Source organism: Aythya ferina (genome assembly GCF_964211825.1).
Source record: "Aythya ferina genome assembly, chromosome: 3".
Taxonomy (NCBI): domain Eukaryota; kingdom Metazoa; phylum Chordata; class Aves; order Anseriformes; family Anatidae; genus Aythya; species Aythya ferina.
The window spans coordinates 56,778,534-56,801,529 of NC_140298.1; the positions used below are offsets into that span (position 1 = coordinate 56,778,534).

The 22,996-nt window shown below is 40.6% G+C and overlaps 1 protein-coding gene across 6 annotated transcripts in view; it reads right to left on the reverse strand.

Annotated features, from left to right (window-relative positions):
• ADGRG6 (adhesion G protein-coupled receptor G6) overlaps positions 1 to 14,479 on the reverse strand; it is a 112,629-nt gene extending 98,150 nt beyond the window's left edge. The window contains exons 1-2 of one of the 6 annotated variants that reach the window (XM_084515873.1): positions 12,585 to 14,190; positions 6,807 to 6,907 (exon numbers count right to left, since the gene is read on the reverse strand). In XM_084515873.1, the coding sequence (XP_084371999.1) occupies positions 6,807 to 6,907; positions 12,585 to 12,586 (103 nt within the window). In that variant the 5' untranslated portion in view covers positions 12,587 to 14,190. Of the gene's footprint in view, positions 1 to 6,806; positions 6,908 to 11,831; positions 12,042 to 12,584 lie in introns of those variants that run through there. The other 5 variants (XM_084515872.1, XM_084515875.1, XM_084515874.1 and 2 more) reach the window with 5 other exon arrangements.
• Between the last annotated feature and the right edge of the window lie 8,517 nt (positions 14,480 to 22,996).

Below are 22,996 nucleotides of genomic sequence, written 5' to 3' on the forward strand. Positions count from 1 at the left end.
AAGAATATAGGCTAATGAATGTACCTAATAAATGAATGCAAGGACTCCATAAGGTGAGGTCCTAGTCATCTTTGAATTTTTGTGATATTCCATTTGTTTTTGCCTTACAAGTGCATAACAGAATTGAGGAAAATCACCATGCTTTTAAGGTTGGTTAATTCATGGAGAACCAAACACTTTAGGGAAAAGAATTACCAGCACCATCAAAAAAAAAAAAAAAAAAAAAAAAAAAAAAAAATCAGATCCAAAAAAGTAAACAGAAGTAATGAGAGGCAGCTTCCTGTTAAATTCATTCCAACAGTGATTTACTTTTGCATTAACAACCTGTCAACTGAGGGCTGAGGGAAATAAAGGAAAGCCAACTAGTCATTTTTCTCTGCAAGATTTATATGAACAGAAATTCTAAGCACATGCCTCAAGCCAGCAGAAATGTAAATATTAAGCAGGACATAAAGGATTGCTTTTGATTTGTTTTGCTTAAGCTAGATTAAAATACAAAAGAAGACTGACAGGTAAAGGGGACAGAATATAAATACTTTGCAGTTCTTCGTTAAATACCCAGATTCCTCCAGACTAACTTCTCAGTTACATGTGAGGTATAGATGCCTATGCAAGGAAAGAAATTGCTAGACTGAATAGTTCTTTAAAAAAATTCAGGTTTTCTGAGTTTTCCTTAATATTCAGAAATGCAAATTTCCACTCCTGAGTCATTGACAACATTCTTTGTCTCATTTACCCTCTACAGCAATATATACACACCCGTTCCCACCCCAGAAGTGCCACGAGAGAAATAAGTATCAGTGATAACATTATCAGACCATTCCCTGCCTCCTCACCATATGCCAGGACTATGTTGGCTGACGGGGCTAAAGTCTTGGTAAGACAAAGAGAGATAAGCGAATATGCTGACAATTATTTCATCATTTGTTCAGTGATAGAATCTTTGGCCCTTGTCTGGGGGAGGCAGTTTCAGCTCCTTGGTGAAAAAACTCACTTCCTGACCTGGGCAGTTCCAGATAAAATTTAATCCATTTTCACAGATGGTGATGTGACTGACTCCTGCTGCTAGCATTGGTGGCATTAACAATGCTTCCCAACATACTCCCTCCCCATCTCTCACTTGGCTCCTGAGCCCACAGGTTCATTCAGAAACCCTCCCATGAACAAGGGAGAACTTTAATCTCATCTTTCTCTATACAGTTCCAGTTAAGGAGGGTTGATCCCTTACTGGAGACCATTATCAGCCACGTGGGTGAAGGACTTGATTTCAGTTATTCTCTATTCTCTCATCCCTCTTTTATTGACGAACTAAAAATAATACTTTTTTTTTTTTTTTTCTTCAAACCATTAATAAAGATGACATGAATATTTCAGTGACTATGGTAGAATTAAAACTTACCCTTCAGTTAGCTCCTGGGTATTGATTAAAACCACCCTAAGGACATGGAATCGTGACTACTGACACCAATGTCACTACTCTGATGGATGAACAACAGGACAGGTTCTCACTCTGACATAAGCTGTGGTCATAGTATTTCTGTGATAACAACAGCAACGGGCATTACACAGAAAGAGTGTAATAAAAATTGTAGGTGTATTTATGGCTTGATAAAAGAAATATTTTCCACATCCTGAATAAAAATAAACATTTGCATAGCAGTCAATTTAAAATGACTGCTGACTTATAAGTACTTACGAATCTACTGATTATATTAAGAAGGTAAAAAGTTTTAGGAGGTTGTTGCTATCTCCTCAAAAAGCACATGTATTCAAAAACCTAGAAGTCCAGTACAGACAAGACACTTTAAAATTGGACTAGTCTGGAAAGCAACTATGTAAACTGGAATCTGCTTTTAAGATCACCTAAAAAACTCCAGTTCTGCTCTTAGGTTACAATACAGAACATAGTCAAAACTATACTGCAACATCAGACATTTTGTTATGAGAAAAAAAAAAAATAAATAAAAAAGAAGCAAGCACTGACTAAACTGAACACTTGTGAAGTTACACATACTTGAGCCAACTGTTTTACTTTCTGTAGTGAGCTGGTACTTCCTTATTTTGGATAAAAATGAGGTTATGGCACAAGGGAAAACACCAATACAATACTGAAGACACAGCAAAACCACTGTCATATTCTGAGATGTGGAATCTCCACTGAATCTCCTTGTTTCCCAAATTTTGAACCAAAGTATAATTCTATAGAGCAATGACTCAGGAAGCATTACAGAAATTAAGGAAGTTCAGAAATCATCTGATCTGTTTCTCAACCCACAAAGCAAGAAACATTTAGACTAAACCATGTCTGGCAGACATTAGAATACATTTTTGAGGACTGAGATTTCACAGTCTACCTTTGCAATCAGTTCCACTGCTGTCTACATTTTGATAAATTTCCTCACCTCATTTATCTTGCTGTAATTTAAACCTGTTCTTTTTGTCCTGTCAGCTGCCCAGAAAGATCAGCCTATTTCTTCCCATTGCAGTCACCTCTTTTAAACACTTTAAATTATGCACTCCCCTTTCTACCTACTCTAAACCAAAACCTCTTAGTTCCTTCTGTCTGTCCTCAGAAGATACATTTTGTAGAACTCTATTTTTTTCTCTCTGAGTTCTCTGAAACCATCAAAATATACATGTGAACAAAAAGGTCAGGAATGTCTGAATCTCATATAAAAGGGGATTTAATTAGTTCTGTTTAAAACACCATCATTCTAACATCTCAGCTTCCATACAGTGTTTTCATTGGAAGACAAGCAAAGTTTTTACAAGAGAAGGATGACGCGTACTTATTCTTAAGTACATGTCTTACTTATACTTAATCTTATAGGCAGGGAAACAGGCAGAGCTAAATGACTCGCTCACAGCCATCAGGCATATCTACCACAGACAGGAATAAGAACCTGTTAAGTTGCCTGCTGAGCTGATCTGTACCTTCACCCCACATCACAACACATGACCTGAAGCCAGTATGCCACAATTAAAATTTCAGCATCCTTAACTTTTAAAGACATTTATTATATTTTTATCATTTACTTTTCATTTTTATTTCTTTCTGTTTTAAGTGTCTGAGACTATCCACCAATTCTTCTGAGGTATCAGACCTATATTTTGGGATTATACTTTATTGCAACACCTGCTTGTCCATACCTTTCCGATCAGTTTGTGGCTGAATATTTCTTCCATAGACCATGTTCCACCAATTGACACCATTCCACCTAATTCCACCATTCCTCACCTGGGTTTTGCTTCTGAAAGCAAGTTAAGTCCTGCAGTTCTTAAAAAGTCAAATTATACAATTATTACTTTTGCATTTTTTCACAGGATGACTGATATTTTTTCCCTATAATAGCCCCATAAATACTCCATAAATCCCATATCTGATCATCTTAATCCCCAACTTGTATACAACCCCCTCTAGGCAAAGCTTAATAAACCCCAATAGCTTTCTAAGCTTAAAACTCACTAGCTAAGCTGGATGAATATCAGGTTTTCCAATATTTCCTCTGTAACTTCAGTAAAGCTTAAGATGCCAGGGAGATTAGGGATACTTTATGAATCCACAGCCAAATTGACCGGTACCTGTTAAGGACACAAAATAAAATGTACAGGAGCAGTATAGTTTCCCACTTTGTCTGTCTTACTGTACTAAAAAGAACAGATAAAAAGGCTACATTTTGTGGCTCTGGTTTTTAACCTATGCTTTCACATACACACACCCACAAAAAAGAGAGAGGGAGAGAAACATGAAACCTAAGGGTCTGCAAGCAAGTACTGCCAAATGGCAGGTTACCGGAGAGGTGAATGTCTCGTTTTCATTTCAGTCAAGAATTAACAGCAAGCTATCTATGATCTCTTTCACTTATTGAACAGCAAACACATTTTGTCTGTTGAACATGGTTGTTTCTAATGTTTCCAGCATACTTGCTAGGGCTTTCTTGCCCACAGAATTAACTCTTACTATACCACCTGCACTTTTTATAACTATATTCTTATCAAGAGGAATTAGCAAAGACTAAAGGTCTTTCTTTGGGCCTTAATGTTCCAGTCACCTGGCATCAGCTCACAGCAGCTGTAGATTACAGCAGTTTTTGCTGACTTATTGTATGCTGAGGATGGCAGCTGCAGGATCACAGGGACGTAAAGGCCATCAGCCAGCTAATGAGTCAGGTCCTAAGTGTACATTCCTGGCTACACAAGGAAGATGGAAAACACATATTGGAGGGACATGAAGCTAGAAACTGCTACTGCACAGCCACTGCATTCAAATGTCAGAGAAACCCTGTACTTTTTATTTAGAGGGGAAAAAAAAATCTATCAAAGAATCTACAAACTCTATATATAACATCCTTTTTCCAATAGCAAGTTTGTAATAGCAAAACTACCCATCTGATATGGAATTAGCTGAGTAGTACAGGCTGCTCCAAAACTTTCTTCTGCCCCAGAATAAACTCTAGAGGTTTTTTTTTCCAGTAAAGCAGCTGGAGCTCCTAAAATATTTTGCACTCTAGTGGTTAGGAAAAGACATTTAGTAAATGAAATATCTTGTTCATATGTTTAAAGAAAACAGTCACAATGTGTTGCATTACTCTCTGCCCAAGTGTCACTACAGACCAAGATGATGTTAACTTTAAACTGACTGCCCTGTACAGTGTGTGTTTATCTTGTGTACATATAACTTGCTGAGGAAAATTCCTATCATGTGAATCATGGAATCATAGAATGGCCTGGGTTGGAAGTGACCTTAAAGAGCATCTAATTCCCACACCCCTATCATGGGTAGGGACACCACCCACTAGACCAGGTTGCTCAAAACCCCATCCAACATGGTCTTGGACACTTCCAGGGATGAGGCATCCACAGCTTCTCTGTGCAACCTGTTCCAGTGCCTCACTACCCCTCGAGTAAAGAATTTCTTCCAAATATCTAATCTAAACCTACCCTTTTAGTTTGAAACCATTACTCTGTCCTATCACTACACTCCCTGAAAAAGAGTCCTCCCAGTTTTCCTGTAGGCCCCCTTTAGGTACTGGAAGGCCACTATAAGGTCTCCTGGAGCCTTCTTTTCTCCAGGCTGAAACAAACCCAACTTCCTCATGCTATCTTCACATGAGAGGAGCTCCATCCTTTTGATCATTCTCAAAGCCCTCCTCTGGACTCATTCTAATACATCCATGTACTTCTTGTGCTGTAGCCCTAGAGCGGAACACAGCACTCCAGGTGGGGTCTCACAAGAGCAAAGTAGACAGGGAGAATCACCTCCTTCAGCCTACTAGCCACGCTTCTTTTGATGCAGCCCAGGATACAGCTGGCTTCCTGGCTACAAGAGAATACTGTTGGCTCACGTTGAGTTTCTCATCCACCATCACCCCCAGACTCTTCTCCTCAGGGCTGCTTTCTATCCATTCTCTGCCTAGCCTGCATTTGTGGGATTGCCCTGACCCAGGTGCAGGACCTTGGACTTGGCATTGTTGAACCTCATGAGGTTCACACTGACCCACCTCTCAACCCTGTCCAGGTCCCTCTGGATGGCATCCCTTCTCTCCAGAATGTCAACTACCACGCAGCTTGGTTTCATCAGCAAACTTGCTGAGGGCGCACTCGATCCCTCTGTCTGTGTCACTGACAAAGATGTTAAATATCCCTGATTCCAGTACCGACCCCTGAGGAACACCACTCATTACTTATCTCCACTTGGGCATTGACCATGACTCTTGGAGTTCAAACAGACAGCCTATTCATTACTTACCCAGTGTTCCATCCATGAAATCCATGTCTCTCCAACTTAGAGACAAGGATATCATGGGGGACAATGTCAAATGCCTTGCACAAGTCCAGGCAGATGATGTCAGTTGCTCTTTCCCTATCCACCAATGCTGCAACCCCATCATAGAATGTCACCAAATTTGTTAGGCATGATCTGCCTTTAGTGCAGCCATATTGGGTGTCACCAGTCACCTCTTTATTTTCCATGTGTCATAGTATAGTTTCCAGGAGAATCTGCTCTATGGTCTTGCAAGGCTGAGATGAGACTGACTGGCATGCAATTCCCCAGGTCTTCCTTTTTTAGCTTTTTTAAAATGGGGGTTATGTTTCCCCTCTTCCAGTCAGTGGAACTTCACTGGACTGCTATGACTTCTCGGATATGATGGACAGTGGCTTAGCAATCTCATCCACCAGTTCCCTCAGGACCCCTGAGGAGTTTATGCATTTATCTCATCAGGTCCAATTGACTTTTACACCTTAGCTGGTCCTGAAACTGATCTTCTCCTACAGTGGGCAGTTCATCATTCTCCCAAGCCCTGCCTTTCCCCTCTGGGGTGCAGGCTAATTCTTTTTAAAAGAGTTTTAAAATAATAAGCACATTACAGTTATTTTACAGTTTTCAACAGTAACTGGAGTGAAGGATTACTGAATACATAATCTACAGGCACAGACTTTACTGTGGAAAATGAATTACACAATTACTTGCAATATTTCAGCAACCATGAGAAATTCAAGAGAGATGTGGGTATTGACAAGATAAAAGCAGAAGAAAAGAAAGATGAATGAATTAAGAGTACAAAGTCAAAGAAAAAATAACAAAGAATAACAACCAAATGATAAAGAAGCAAGAAAATTGAACAGTAGCAATAAAGATGGCACAACCAATCAAAACAACAAATATATAATACAAAAAATATAATACATAATTTTAATCAAAATGTTACACTGTACATATTTCAGTCATATATTAGCATAATCTTTAGTCAGCAGACAGGCACCTAGACCATTTATGTAAGCAGGAAGATAATTTGCTAACTTACCTGCTTGCTGCATGCATATAATATACACGGTAAAAAAGTAGACACAGTGCTGCAGCTTCCATTTCCAGTGATAACACCACATCTCACTTATATGAGACATCCTGTGGGAAAAAAATAATTAAAAAAAAAATCAAGCAATAATTCAGGAAGCTTTACAAGAAACCAAGAAAATGTGAAAATACTGTTATTAGTTAAACTAGTAACTAGCAGCAAATACAGTAGCACCTGAACATTTTGGATGGCCCTAGTATTGCTTGACCACATGTGGAAGTTTCCACACTTGCTACAAAGGGTCAGAAATGTTGTCTGGTCCTTAACAGACAACAAGGTGGAAGACTGATTATCACCAGGCTTCTAAGCAGACAGATGTGGTGATATTTCAGTAAAAGAATCAAAGAAGGTGAGGTTGTGGTTTTTTTTTTTTGTTTTTTTGTTTTTTTTTTTGAGATTGTAAATTATGTAAATTGGATAAACAGTAAAATAAAACTTTTGCAAATGTATATAATTTGCATAATTTACATATACAAATATGTTTATGCTGTTTAAATGTATATACAATACATGCGTATTTGTTATTATTTGTTATTAACTATACAAAGATACTGTGTGAGATTTTCCCTCTGCTCTTGACCAGTCTTTCAATATTTTTCACTGATAGTATTTTGATAGCTAGAATATTTTATGTCGACAGCTTTAATGAAAATCCTGAAACTTTGCCTAAATCTAGGGGCTCATCTGTGTTGCCAGTGAAGTCAAGGACAAGTTTATTATTTAGCAAAACTAATGCAGTTATATAAAAATCATTATTATTTATAACTTGAAGTTAAAGTTTTCTTTGACTTGTAGTGTATACGACCTTAAATTGCTAAACGAAAATGATTCCTTCATAGTGTGCAGAAGGGGAAACAAGAAAGGAGACTTGTAATGAATCTGGTCAGATCCAAAATGAATAGTGCTTTATTACACTCCTGTCTCATTTTATTCAACAAGCAAGGAACGAATTGTGAAACAACACAAATTATTTTGACCAACTCCTTCCAACTCCTATTTGGCAATGACAACCAGTAACTGACTTTAGTACAGTGAGATATTACCTAGTAATACTGGAGGAAAATCTTTAGCAGAATCCCCCAAATATTTCATAAGTCTGTGGCCAGCAACAGTACATGATGAAGAACCACAAATAAGTAGTCATGAAGAAACATTGATTAACACAAATATCTTCCAGGATAGTGCGTATTAAATATAGAAAGGAGAAAGTTGTTTGCAAGTGCCACTGGTATTATCTATCAGGCTGGAAACATGAAAGAGGTAAGTAAAAGAAAGTACAGAGGAGTTCACACTCAGTGGCAAGAAAACTTATTTTTCCTAAACTTGGGAAAACAGTCTTCTGCTCCACAGAGGCTGCTGTGAACCTGCTAGTGAAACCTGAGGGCAAATGTAAATCTTTTCCCAGTATCGGCTACTGTTGCTTCCCAAAGTGAAGTTCTGTAAAGTAGACAAGCCAAACTTAATGCAGAAAGATAAACCATTGTAAAGGAACAACTTATGTTTCAGTTTTAAAAGTGGTAGTTCATTAAACAGCTCCTATGGGCTAGATGCCAATGGGCCCAGGTAAATGACACTTCAACTGACTGCAGCAGTCAGTCAGCTTTCACTTCAGTGCAGTGTTACATGGCAAAAGCATCTGATTACAAAAGAAGTCCAGTTCTTTATGGGTACTTGTATCAAATTTGGAATTTGAAGCTGATTTATTTCTCTAAGATATTGTAAAGTCAAACTTAACAAGTGTTGAAGACAAGCACTGAACACACTGGGCTCTGAAATACAAGAATCTCTTTGATGAAGCCAGACACAAAAAATAACCAGATTATCCAACAATGGAAGTATTGTTCTTCAACTTAATGACCTATAAATCTCTGTTAAAATCTCAGACAACAGAATGCTGAGCTTTGGGAACAGTTACTGTTCAATGTATATAATTCATAAATCCACAATGCCCTTAATATTAATTTAGAAAACTTACTTTGAACAGAAGTCCTTTTAAGTCACAAACAGTTATATACACATCGGAACATACACAGCATGCATACATATGCTCCCAGATGCATTTGTTTCTCATTTAATAGCTGGAGAATCCAATGCACAACTTTTGATGTACACAAGAAAAAAAGTAATCCAGTGAGTTTCTACTGCCTAGGTTTCGAGTGCATCTACCCAGTCACATTGCCTTTAGTGCCCTTCTTAAAGAATCTGAGATTCTGTGTTAGTCTGACCGAACTATTATTTAAATTGGCCAATTTGTGTTTGCTAATGTTTACTTGCATTGTGGTAACACTCATAAGCCAGTACTCCACGTTAGTTTACAATATGTTTCCTCATCCTCACTTTTGTAAAAAGCACAAGTCAAGAAAGATTTCAAGAACATGGATAATCAACAACAGAACAGAGCATAAATAAGTGGAGAAAAGTAGAAAGGAATGACTATAAAGATTTTTCCCCAGAGGAAAAGGCTTAAAAAGGCTTAAAAAAGATATTTACACAATCACTATAAAAATATACATTTCTCCACCAAAATGAACAAATAAATATGAAAAAGTAGCAAAGCCATCTCCTCCACTTACATTCAGTATTGCTAAAGGACAAAACAATTTTATTTATGACATTATTTCAGATGGCTAAAATAAAAGGTTATCAAACTCAAACAAGAAAGACCACAGAATAAACTTGCTACCAAAGCAGTTGACTAATGCAGGCACTATGGGTCAGATCTGTTTCTTTTGGAGAAGACTTTTGGTTATCCATGGTACAAAGCATAACCTGTAGCAGAGTGCTATATGTGAGCAAGAAGGTCACTTATGTGCACATTTTTGAGACCTTGCATAGACAAAAATACAAAATTGAGAAACCTGGCTGCTCACAGTCTTACACTGTGATGTGCAGTCTTACACTGTGATGAAACTTTTGTTCATACAAAAATTTGTCATGGATGGAAGTCAGGTAACACTCTGTCAAGAAAAAGGCTTTTTCCATACCCAAATCCTTCTCTGATAGTTATGTAACTATGAAAAGAAGTCAAAGCAACTAGTAAATACTTGCCAGGAATTTTAAAAGAAAAAAGAAAATGCAAATGTTATTCACTTGTTTATACCCACTATGCTTATGTTTGTTATAAACCTCATTTTCTTGATTATTAGTGTTAATGTCTAGAGTGGAACCCAAACACCATACGAATAATTTAACATAAAAATTAGCAAACAGTTGTGGACTAGCTTATAGCTTATCAAGGGATGATTTGATAACATTTGACTAGTGCAACAGCACTGACTTGATGACACAAGAGACCCTTTCAGTTTTGTGTTCTTCTCTTAAACAGTATTAAAATGAAGTATTCTGTCTTTTAATATGAGAGAAAGACAGAGACAGGACATGAGAACTGCAACATACTAAAACACACCAAAAAGTTAAGTAAGCAAAGGAATCCATAATAAAGATGATGACCCAGTTTCAGAACACTTGCAGATTTTTTCCATCTTTAACCCTGGATACATTAAAATTGATTAACATAGTCCACAATGTTTTTGGTTGTTTGTTTGTTTCCCCCCTATTTTATTTCAATGTAACTGAAAAAGCCCTGTTCTGTCCCCCACTGGTAACAAGCTAGCAGCTCTGAACATATCATATGTTGTCAAAAAAAGAAGCAGAACAACATATTACTGAGTATATTTGGGGACTATTAAAACACCTATGGTAGAGGTATATCCATTATAGTTTGATGTAGCTTCATGACAGCAATCTATTTAATACCGCCCCCCCCCCCAAAAAAAAAAAAAAAATAATAATTAGAAAGTGTCCTTCCATGGAGTCTTACAGAAGAACTACCAAGTTTTCTATGAACTGGCATTATTGCCTTGCTGACACTGTGACAAGGCCAGCTATGCGCTCTAGCTACCAATCCAATAGTCCAGTCCACAGCTACTTTCATTTCCTATAACATAGGGAGACAATGGACTTATTCACAATTCATTCCAGAAGAGCAAAATAGACATGTAATTTATCTAAACCATATATGGATGATAACAACTCAGTTAAAGATTAAATTAGTGGGAGCATTGCTTCATCTAACTACAAAATTCTATGTGCCACTTGTCAGCTAGTGCAACTTCATCACCTTTTAGGGAGTACACAGCTCTGCAAGAAAATACACACAAAATGTGAATAATCCTGGAGCATATTATTTGTATACTGCATGGTCTCAAATCATGGAACAGATATTTGAATACACCATCTTCCTTGTTCAAAGCTTCGCAAAGTTCCCCACAGTGGGATGTGAATACTGCCGCAGGCAGAGTGACATGACTTTCTTTGGTCTTTGACATGTCTAAAGCTGGTAAGAAAAAATGTTGCTGACAGTTTAAAATTAAAAAGACAGATAACATCAATTTCACAATTTTTATATAGGTTGTAAACAAAAAGATCTTAAGCTTAATCACTCTTACGTAGAACTACAAGTGAAGGCGATTACAACTCACATTTCAGTTCCTGCAGATTAGCCCAGGAGTTGATTTTAATTTTGAAACCCTCACTTTAAAAGATTTTTGAAAGATTAATTACACAATGCCATTTGAAACTTTCATTCTGTTAAGCCTGACATGTTTCTAATTGTTCTTACAGTCAACCTAGAAAACACCCTCACGCTCATCGACTGAAATGAAGAAAATGACATTGCCATGTAATTTAAACAATGCCAGCTGTACTAAGCCCCATCTCAGCACCTTGGCTTGCCTTCCAAAAGGAACTTTTCCGAGTTGCAGGCAACCCATTTGCTGAGTATATGTAGCCGGGCAGCACCGCAGCGCCAGCTCTTCAGGAACCACTTCTCAGTTATGCCTCAATTTCCCCGCACACCGCCCAAAGCCCTGCCCCTGCCCCCTTGCCCCGCTCCCCTTCACGTCCAGCCACAGGTCCTCTCCCACCTGGCCGTGAGCGCACCGCCGACACGCCTAACCCCAGAGCTGCCAGTACCTTCGGCGGGAGCGTGTCAGCAAAGGCAAAACATTTTGGGGAAGGCACCCAGAGGCCACTGCAAGGCCTGCCCAGGGCCAGGCGGCCGGCCTGCCGGACAGACAGACGGACGGTAGAGCAGCGGAGCCCCTCGCTGCCTCCGCAGCCCGCCGAGCGCTGCAGGGAGGAGCGGCGGGGCTGGGAAGGTTTTGTGGAGCCTGCCCGGCCCGCCCTCGCCCTCGCCCTCTTTCCTTGCTCGTGTTGTCGGCGCACCTGGGGGGCTGGCACCGGCGCCTGCCGTGCCCGGGGCTCCTCGACGTGAGCGGCCGCGGGGCTGCGGCCGGGCTGGTGCTTCGGGCACCGGCGGGCACGGCAGGCAGCGGGGCCGAGGGTTTCGCTACTTGCCTCCAAGCAGGGAGCGACTGACGGGAGACGTCTTGGGAGCCGGATTACGGGGCTCGAGGAGAGGCAGCAGCCGCCCGGGACCCCGCGGGGCACACCGTCAGCAGCCGCAGCCCGCCCGGGGCAGAGCCGGGGCTGTCCTGCCCTCTCCGCCGCCGAGGTGAAACTCTCGTTTCCCCATTCCTTCAGCCCTACCTATCCGCGCGGCTCAGACCTGACATTACTCATCACCTACTGCGCGGAGGGGAGCGGGGAGCCCAGCGGATACGGCCCGGGTTTTCTCGCCCGACGACGAAGGAGCCCGCGGGGTTTTCCGCGCTCCCCGAGCGCCGCGGGCGGCAGCCCCCGCCCGGGTCCGAAGAAGGGACTTACATGGTGACATTACGGGGCGGTTCTCCTCCGGTTCGCAGCCACCATCCTCCCCCGCTGCCGCTCGCTCTGCCTCTGGCCCCGCTCCCTCACGGGCTCCTCACAAAGGTCATCGCTGTTTGCCCACCTCTCTTCCACACCCGCCCCCGCACACGCCGCCCGCGGCGGCCGGGACCGCGCCGATCCGCTCCTCCTCCTCCTCCTCCTCCGCCGTGATCCCCCCCTCCAGGGAGCTGCCTCTCTCGGCACAACTCGGGGAAACTTCGGGGCCGCGCGGAGCTTCCCCGCTGGGACAGGGACAGAGACAGGGACAGGGGCAGGGGCAGGAGCAGGGGCTGCCCCCGCCTCGCCGGTTTTTGGGGTGCGCAGACCTCAAGCAAGCTCACCTCGCAGGGGGTGTGCGCAGCCCCGGTGGCACCCCCAGGGGGCTCAGGGCAGCGCTGGGGAGGTGCCGTGCTAGGGACAGCAGCCGCGGTGCTCGCAGCCTCCTCGCAGCATCTCTGGGGTCACACGCACAGTGCACATCTGTAGGTGGATGGGGTAAGCACAGGCAGGCCTGCCTGCGTGACTGTGGGAAACAAACCTCCGTGCTGTGTCCCAGGGTTGCCAGTGCAGAACCCAAGACAGTTAAAGTGTGCCGTTTTTCTCTGCTCTTGGGATAGAAGATAGGTGGGTAAAGTCCATGCGTCTCTGATCCATCTTCTTTCTGAAGCATGCAAACATACATTTCTGTATGCTGCTCACACAGGCTGTGCTGGCCCACACCTCAGTCCTGGGCACCGCTTTGGGAAGATGGTAGTTTGCACTATTTGCTGGTGATCTGCAGTTGCATTGTTCCACTGAAATCTGAAGAACATGGTACTGCACCGGAGCTGAGTATCAAAGCATTGAAATGATAGCAAGGGAAACAGCAAAGCACAAGGTCACAAAAGAAATCCCAGATTTTCACAATACTCCTCGGATCTGTACTGGCAGGGTTAGGAAGGATGGAGAAAGAGAAGACTTGACATAGTGAATCTTTTAATGCAGTTAGCATGCAATAGTACTTAAAAACAAGTTCCTATTAAAAAAAAAAATCCCAATTTTTCATGAACTTTGTACTGAACATTAATATTCACTCATTCTGGTCAATTTTTATCATCTGTCCTTATAAACAAACAGCTGTAGCCTTCCTTTCACTGTAACTTCCAGGCACTGACCATGGGCACAGGATCTGCTGGGTCTGGGTTAGCCACATCACCATGGCCAGCTGCAGCTCACAGGTGTGCAGTACGAACAGTATTGTGCACGCTAGGCCTTTCCTCTACATCCAGGACTCTGTGCTCTGAGCAGGTATTGCTCTGCTTTCCACCCTGCCTCTGGGTCTGGTGCACAGGATGGATCCCCCCAGGGCACTTGGCGGCAGCGGGAGAGGTACATGCCAGCTCTCCTCCCAGACTTGCAGTCAGGTGCCCTGCTGTTTTCTGTAGCAATCACCTGCTCTATTTCAGGATGTCTAAAGGTTGTGTAGAACAACTTTATGTTGCATTTGCAATGAGTCCAATGTATTGATGCATGTAAGACTTACTCTATTATGTACAGTCAGTTTGTGCTTGGGCAATAAACCTGAAAGTTTTTGTCACCTGGATTTATTGTACTCATGCATTTACATCACAGGCGCAATGAAGTTTGTGCATCTAAAATGCATTGGACTTGCTGTGCAGGTGCAGATCAATTGACAATTACGCTCAATATCTCCTGGGCATATTGGACTCACTGTGTACGTGATGTACACAGTAAGGCAATAGCATCTGGAAGATGTCAGTCTGCTGTTTGTGTGCAGTGTGTATCTTCCGGCTATGTTGGAAACTTAATCTTTCTTCCCTACTTGGAAGGTAACAGCAGTGCCTGCGATTCCAGAACCTGGGAGTGGAGCAAAAAAAAAAAAAAAAAAAAAAAAAAGGATTTTTGTCTTGTCATGCTTTCATTGAGCTGTTGCTTTTTGTTAATTCTCTGTTCTCAGTTTGCTCTTGATATCCAAACCAGCAGAAGCTGTTTTGTATTAGGAAAACTAGTCATATATGTATTTATGTAAGCACATATATAACAACTCATATATATATATATATATATATATATATGTACACACATTTCTGGGGAAATATATGATGGTACCCCACCAAGTGGCTTAAATTTTGTCAGACAAAACCAATGCAACTGGGGAGATTTTATACCAAGGCAGAGCTCCCCCCTGCTGCAAGAGAGAACAAGAACTGTAGAAAGTGTTTCCTGAAGGAACTTTCCCTTTCACAGCAATATCCTTGCTACTTCAGGATCCCAAAACCAAACACTACCTGGTTAGAAATGACAGTGTTGTGCTGTGGGGATAACAAGCAGTTAAGACTTTCTGGATGACAAAGTAGGACTTTTCTTCTGGAGACTGTCTCAGAGTTGCAGAGCAGCAAACTGCAGGCCAACTGCTCTTGAGAAAATGGGCATCTTTATCTGGTAGCAGCTCACTGTGCCACATCTGCCTTTAATCAATAGCAAAACTACTTGGTGTAGGGTGGGTACTTGGAGAGAGATTACTTCTCTGAAGACAATGCTTTTAAATCAATTATGAAGCCTAATATCACTGTTGAAACAAATTCTTTGTAAGTATAACAGACATCTTTTTAACAGCTGCAGATATTTCCTGCTAACTTCCACAGTGTGGCTAATCATCATGTTGCTAAACTGTATTAACACAAGATGTTACAAAAAGGTTCAAGACACTGGAAATTCACCATTTGCATGTAGTGAAAAAATGAAAAGAACGAATATTTACTTTCAAGACCAATATGGAAAAGAATGATGTTAATGTTCTCTTTGTAATTTTGAGGTAATTAATCTACTGCTGCCATAGCTGCGGAAGCCTGATATCTGATGTGTGTCATGCTGCTGCTTAGCAATAGAATTTGTGTGCATGGATTAAAGTGATTTTAAGGTCTCTGTCTCAGAGTGAGTGACTGCAGGCTACCTTGCAAGACCTGTCTCAAGTTAACATGGCATGCTCTGTTCTGCACAATATGCGTAAGAGGAAAAAAATCATCAAAGTCTGGGAAACAATGCTGTGATCAACCAGTGAAAAATTCTTTATATGGATATATGCTGGGGGATACCAACAGAAAGGCAAGAAGATCTTTTCATTCTTTTCTTACTGTGTCTGTAGTGGCAATGACGCTTTATTTTTATTAAACTACAAACTGTGGTTGCTGAATACTGTTAGGTACAGGGATAGCATATCTATGAATATTCCAGACTGTGGCATGAAATATTAATAGTGAAAAATATTTGTATGAATTTTACAAGCCCTGATTTTTATGACTTTGTTCTATCTCTCTCTCTCTCATTTTTTATTTATTTTTTATTTATTTTTTATTTGTAACTTACAGTTAGGATTATGTCCTTACATTTTGTACAACATTGCATGGGCCTCTCTGAAAATATTTTATAAGAATATTAAAGAATGTTCCATGAAATAATAGTATGAAATGCCACATTTTATATATGGATACTTCACTTTAAGGTCTTAGAAACAGTAATTTTCTTGGAACTTTTCTTTTGAAACTTTCCTCCTTACTATATCAATCACTTTTAGGAAAAGCTGTGTTTATTTTCTAAAGAAGTGTGAATACTGAAACTGTGGTGCCTGTAACAGTGCAAAAGAGAAAACACTTGAACACACAACAATAAAAAGGAAGCTTAAAATAAATAGTGCAATGCTATAAACTTATCACAAAAATTCAAGATCATATGCATTCTCAAAAAGTCTAAGGGAAAAAAAAAATTGGCTTTATACCCTACAACCATTCCTGGCTTTCTGCCTGGCCATTCTCCTATCTTGGAGAAAACATGGTAGATACTTCCAGCTGAGTTTATAAGTTCAAAGGTGAGCTCCCAGAAGCTGGTTTTGAGGATCAAAGTCTGGACTTTAATCTAAAAGGTGAAGGTACAGGGCTGATTTGAACTGCTGCTCCCAATACTTATAATTCAAGAATTATTTCAGAGTGTTGAGATACAGCAGACTAGGACTCTGACAGCAGACTAGGACTCTGTTTCATTATGCTTTGAAATAAAGTAATCTTTACAGTCCTGCAGCTCTTCCTTCTTGAGGGTTTTCTATCTCACCCAGACTTCCCAGCCCAGGTCAACCTTCTTTGCCCCTAGCTGGGTCACAGTGGAAGCCACCTTTCACAGTCTAGAGAATCTGCCTGAACTTCCTGGCTTTTCTACCGAGTCTGCCAGAAGGTCTCTAAACATAGCCTCTTTCCTTCTTTTCCTGCATTTGAGAGACCACAAAGAGCCTTCCCTTTCTGCTTCAGGAGTAGATGAGGTAATCAAAGGAAGAGACAGGTTTCTGTCTTCAGTTCTTGTTTCTGGAGAGCTCTTTTCCCCTCAGCCTAAAGATGCTGTCCAGGTAGGGCCAGTTCCCACTGCTAAGGGACTGAAGAGGTGGCAAGTCAGTTTTCACTATGGTCCTTAATGAGATGGTTTTGTCTGTGTGCAGTGCAGGGGTGCCTTAATGCTGAGTGAGTGAATGTTTCTTGTGGACTGCTGATCCAGAAGGCAGGGTGAAATGGCATTCAGCTACTATGTGTGACCCAGTACCATGTAAGTATGGGCTTCCAGGGACCTGGCGGGTAGGGAACTAGAAGGACCATATTCGCTAAAGTTCATAATTGGTGGTACTGCCTATAAATGGTTGCACTGAATTTAATTTCTTTTGTCTCCTGAAGACAATCATAAAGTGAACAGTGACCCTACTGTAATTTTACAATGCATGTGCAGAAGCTCAGGAGCTAACATACACTCATATGTTTGCCTTAGTGGTACTTCCTCTGCGTGCTTTTTATATGCGTATGAAACTTAGATTATAAAATACTTCCTGTACTGAGGTTACCAATGGCTAAAATGCTGTGCTTTGTGCCAGATGAAATGTCTCTGATGAAGTGCTGAGAGCATGGCATATACAGTGTCTGAACACATTGCACTCCAAAAAAATCTGCAAAGCCTGTGACCTCAAGCAAAGCAAGAGACAGTCTGGGCAGAGATAATTTGGGGAGTTTTCACAAAACATTTCAGGTTTTTAATCAGAGTCATTCTTTTCAGCCCATTTCATTTCCTTACCCATGATCAAGCATTCCAGAGGCCCTAAATGCGTGGAGCACGCTGCCAGTGCTGTCCTTACACACATTTCTGATTGGGGAGGATGCTGGATCTCCAGGTTCACCCACTTATAAAGGCTTACTGGACTTCCATTTTTTCTCAAGGGTAAGAGGAGACTCTGAACTTTTCCCAGCTTCAGATCAATGAACATAGGAGAAATGCTGACATTACAAGGTGAGGCACTTTATTGTTATGAAGAACCTGTAGGATGATGATGTTGGCATCAGCAATGAACATTTATTAGGGGCCTGATCTGAACTGGTCTCTGGTATCTCAACAGGAAGATAAATATGGTTAGCAAGACCTTATAGAATCAGAGGATATGCAGGCAAAGCTAGTCATTTGTGGTGTGATACAAAGCACAAGGAGAAGCAACACAGGAAACACAAGATCATGAAAGAATTGAAAATCAGGGCTTCATCGAAGAGCTCATTCATTTCTACTAAGTATACTTTGAAATTATTAGTTATCAGACAAGAGAGTAGATCACAATAAGCTACCCAATTATTTTATCTAAAAAAGTGTCTGTGTACCTGTAAGTCATTTCAATGCCATCAGTTAAATTAAACACCAGATGAACTCCTTAACCTTCTACGCAGACTAACCCAGAAGTCAGAGCTATTTAAAGAAGGTAACACCGGTTACTGGTGTCTCCCCCAGAATATTAATATGAGGAGGAAACAAGTATTTTTTGTACAAAACTGAGATAACACAGTTCTGTGTTCTACCCTAGCAGGTATAACCAAATATTTGGCTGGAATGAGAATGAACACCCATCCCTGAAAACTTCTGAAATGTCAAAAAAAAAGAATTTTGTTTTGAATATGTAACTTATTAAATGACCAGATTTCAAGGAGCAAGGGTTTTAGCTGATTAGACTAGTTTCTGGTACCAATTAACCTGATTCATCTCTAATTCTGTATTCTCAATTTTTTCAGTCATGGATGAACCAGTTTGGAAGAGTTAATAAAACAAGTCATTCTTCACCTATTTTTAGAACCCAACTTTTCCTATAAAACAAATTCTGGGCAAGATTTCTCACTTCCGGTTTCTGTCCAGATGTTAAAAATTTGGAACAACTGGAAGAAAAGCTGACCTCATGGTATTTCCATCAGGTTCCATCAGTGGAACAACTGGAAACCTCATGAGGAAAGCCCTTCACTGTCTAAGTGTTCAGACTAGTTTTACCGACTCAAGAGCTTAGGAAACTTTGGATAAGCTTTGAATAAGCATCAAAATATTTGGATGTTTATCAGAAGTGAAACTAAAGTGAACATTATGAAGTTCATTCATCATTCTTTTTAAAAGCCACACAAGTGGTAACTAAATAGCAGGATCACATAGAAACAGAAACAGCACATTAATCATAATCAATTAGCTTTTTCCCATGTCAAAAAATGATACTTCTTTTATGCAAAATAGGAATTATCTGCTAAACAAGAGTGCAACATTATATCCAAAATTTTTCAAAGAGCTGAAAGTTGCAGTTGTAGTGCTGTCATGGTTCCACTCGAGTGGGCAGCTGAGCTCCACCACAGCCGCTCTCTCACTCCCCCTCCTCAAAGAGGAATGGGGAGAAAATATGTGAAAAGGGCTCAAGGATTGAGATAAGGACGAGAAAATCACGCAATAATTATTGTAACGGGCAAAACAGACTCGGCATAAGGAGATAGTAAGATTTATTGCCTATTACTAACAAGCGAGAGAAGTGAGAAAACAAAGGAAAAAGCAAACCAAAAGCACCTTCCCCCCTCATCCACCCTCTTCCACCTCCTCCCCCCGAGCGGTGCAGGGGAAAGGGGGAATGGGGGTTATGGTCAGTCTACAGCACTTCTTCTCTGCTGCTCCTTCTCGGTCACTCTCGTCCCCTGTGCTGTGGGGTCCCACCCACGGGATGCAGTCCTTGATGAACTGATCCGGCGTGGGCTTCCCACAGGCAGCAGCTCTTTCAGAACTGCTCCAGATATGGGTCCGTACCACGGGGTCCATCCTTCAGGAGAAAACTGCTCCAACCTGGCTCCCCTACGGGCAGCAGCTCCTGCCGGGTCACCTGCTCCTGCATGGGCTCCTCTCCACGGGCTACAGGTCCGGCCCGGAATCTGCTCCGGCAGGGGTCTTCCACAGGCGGCAGCCTCCATCGGTGCAGGGCCACCTGCTCCACCATGGTCTCCTCCACGGGCTTCAGCATGGAACCCTGCTCCACCGTGGTACTCCATGGGCTGCAGGGGGACATCCTGCTTCACCATGGTCCTCACCACAGGCCGCAGGGGACTTCTGCTCCGGCGCCTGGAGCACCTCTCCCCCTCCCTCTACACTGACCTTGGCACCTGCAGGCTGTTTCTCACTCCCTTGACTCTCCCGGCTGCTGTCTGGCGCAGTGTTTTTTCCCTGTCTTAAATATGCTCTCACAGAGGCGCAAAACAACATCGCTTATTGGCTCAGATCTGGAAAACAATGGGGCCCTTCCCAAACATGGGGCAGCTTCTAGATCTTTCTCACAGAAACCACCCCTATGGCTCCCTGCTACCAAAACCTTGCCACGTAAACCCACTACAAGTGCAAAAACAATGCATTTGTACAGATGTATAAACCCTTCACGACTTTTAAGAGAATAAAGGAAAAAAAAATGAGACAGTTCAGAGTTTGAGATTAAGTAGCTATCAACTCTTCTTCTAGAATTTTTCACTGTGTTCAAGCTCAAACTGCAGTAGTTACATAGCAGTATTTTAAGCCACTACTGTATAGTATGCTTTTATATGTATGAATAAAACATTCTTGCAATCCTACTTTTCAATAAGTTATACCAAAAAGAGAACAATATTCATTCAAAACTAGGTGAAAAACTGACCTCCCTTTATAACTCAAATTCAATTTCTTGTGCATATGCTTTATTATAAATTACATGAGCATATTGTATCTGTTCCACGGAACAAGAAAGAAATACGTCTGTTACTTGAGCCTGAAGTACTTAATGGAGTTATATAGGTAACATCTGGTCTGGCAGCTTTCAGCTCCCCAAATTGAATGATTAAGCATGCTTTAAAAGCTGAACTAGATAGGACAGACTTTGGTGTGAGTTCAGAGTAATGATTCATACTTCAGACTGCCAGGGCACAGCCAGTACAAGAACTGTTGCTTAAAATTAAAAAAGTATTTGCCATTAAGAATATGATCTCAGAGAAAAAAATCCAAAAACTGCACTTAATTTCAAAGCACGTTTTAAATTGCCCCCACCATAATATCTGAATACACAGCACCCTTGAGAGGAGATACGGCCTTATCCTTATTTTCCGAATAGGGTACTGCCACACAGAGGTATTAAGGCAAAAATTACAGAAAACAGCTCACTTGTTAAATGTCCAGCCTGAAATACTTAGGATATAATTTTCCATTGTGATTTTCATGCTCTATTTAAAACACTTCTATATTTTGAATGTATATTCCCCACATGTAGCTGTAAGTAATCAGCTGCCCTCATAGTAAAAGCTAACAGGGAAGAGGAAATACAGCAGTTAATCATGTTTTTTTTAAATAAAGTTGGGACCTTGAGGAGGGTGCAGCAAGTAATGAAAGGTTGTATCTAAATATATGTCATTATGTGGTTACTTTCTACCATGTCCATCTCACTGAGCTTCTCTCCAGGAATAAGTCCTATACTCACCTCTCTTTGAAACAGGATCATCTGACTCCAGAATTTCCACTTAAGCTGCCATATTTTACTCCAACTTCAACTGAAACTGTTACAATATCCTTGTTAGGACCTACAACTAAAAAAAGAAAAATCTGTGAGAGAAAAAAAGCTCATCTGAAAGAGGTTATTATTTATTTATTTGAAGGAATGCTGCTAAATGAGCAGAATGCAGAATCCAGAATTACCAGATTATGTATATCTGCCTTACACAAATTTGGAGGTTTCCAGAAGATGATTTAGGAATCTACACTTCTGCAGAACTGCTTACTACTTCTTTGTATCTTCTTTTCCTTTCACAGTCAGAACATATGCAAAAAATCAGAAAACATGCAAAGAAAAAGAAAATAGAAGAAAAATCAAAGCTATATCCATGTTATGCGAATGATTACTAGAATAGGAATATCTTTTTGTGAGTGTGGAGTATGAGGAGAAATACCAGTGGCGACTTTGCACAGAACAGTGATAGAACAAGGAAAGAAATTCAGTAATGGAGAAAAACACACCAAAACTTTTAGACTGCTTTAATCCAGAGTTGTAATGGAAGACCCAGTCCTCCGTATGAATATGCTTAATTTGTTGTGAAAGGTGAGCTAGATACATATGTTTTCAATTTATTTATTTTTAGTTTTAAACACTGCTGTGACTCTCATCATTGAAGCAAGAATGCATCTACACATATTGCAACACGAATGTGCAATGAATGTCCCATGAATTTACCATTTAGTGAAGACTAAATTATAAATAATTAATAATATAGATGTGCTTTCTGTATAAATTTATAATTACAAAGAGTATGTTTGTAGAATGTGCTTATAACTTGTGATAGCCAAAGTGAATTAGATTCACTTAATTTATTTTACTGTTACTTCTCTGCTCATGTCTTGGTTGGTTATACTTATGCCTTTGTCTTTAATTTAAGAGAGAGAGTGTACGAAAAACAGTTGGGGTTATATTTCTTTATGATGAATAAATACAACATGGAAAAATCTGGTGGGAAGGGGAACGTCTGCTTCCCTACTGTGAAATCAAAGCTTGACAAAAAATATGCAAGGAGGAAAGAAAATATTTGTCATTTAATCCTGTGTGAAACTTTCATGTTTTATTCTTACTGTTATAATTTCTTTCCTTCCTGCCCTGCTTTCCCCTCCCTTCCTTGTCCCTTCACCCCACACCTTCTTCCCTGACAAGCATATGATGGTACAATTTTTTAAATTAGACATTCTAAATTCAATGTTATTCAGCTTAACTCTACATGAAGACCTACTTAAGTGAAAAATTCTGACATGATTGTAAAGTATTCAAAAATCGATATATTCAGAGTATTTTGAAAAGGGTAGGTTATTTTTTATTTATTAAAAAAAAAAAAAGAAAACCAAGCCTTTATTACCTAGATATATTCAGTCATTTCCCTGAATTGTATTAAATTTTTGAAAGCATAACAAAAAGAACAAACTGTACTACAAAGTCTGTCAAAACCTCTTCCTTAATGAAAGAAAGAAAGAGAGAGAGAAAGAAAGAAAGAGAGAGAGAGAGAGAG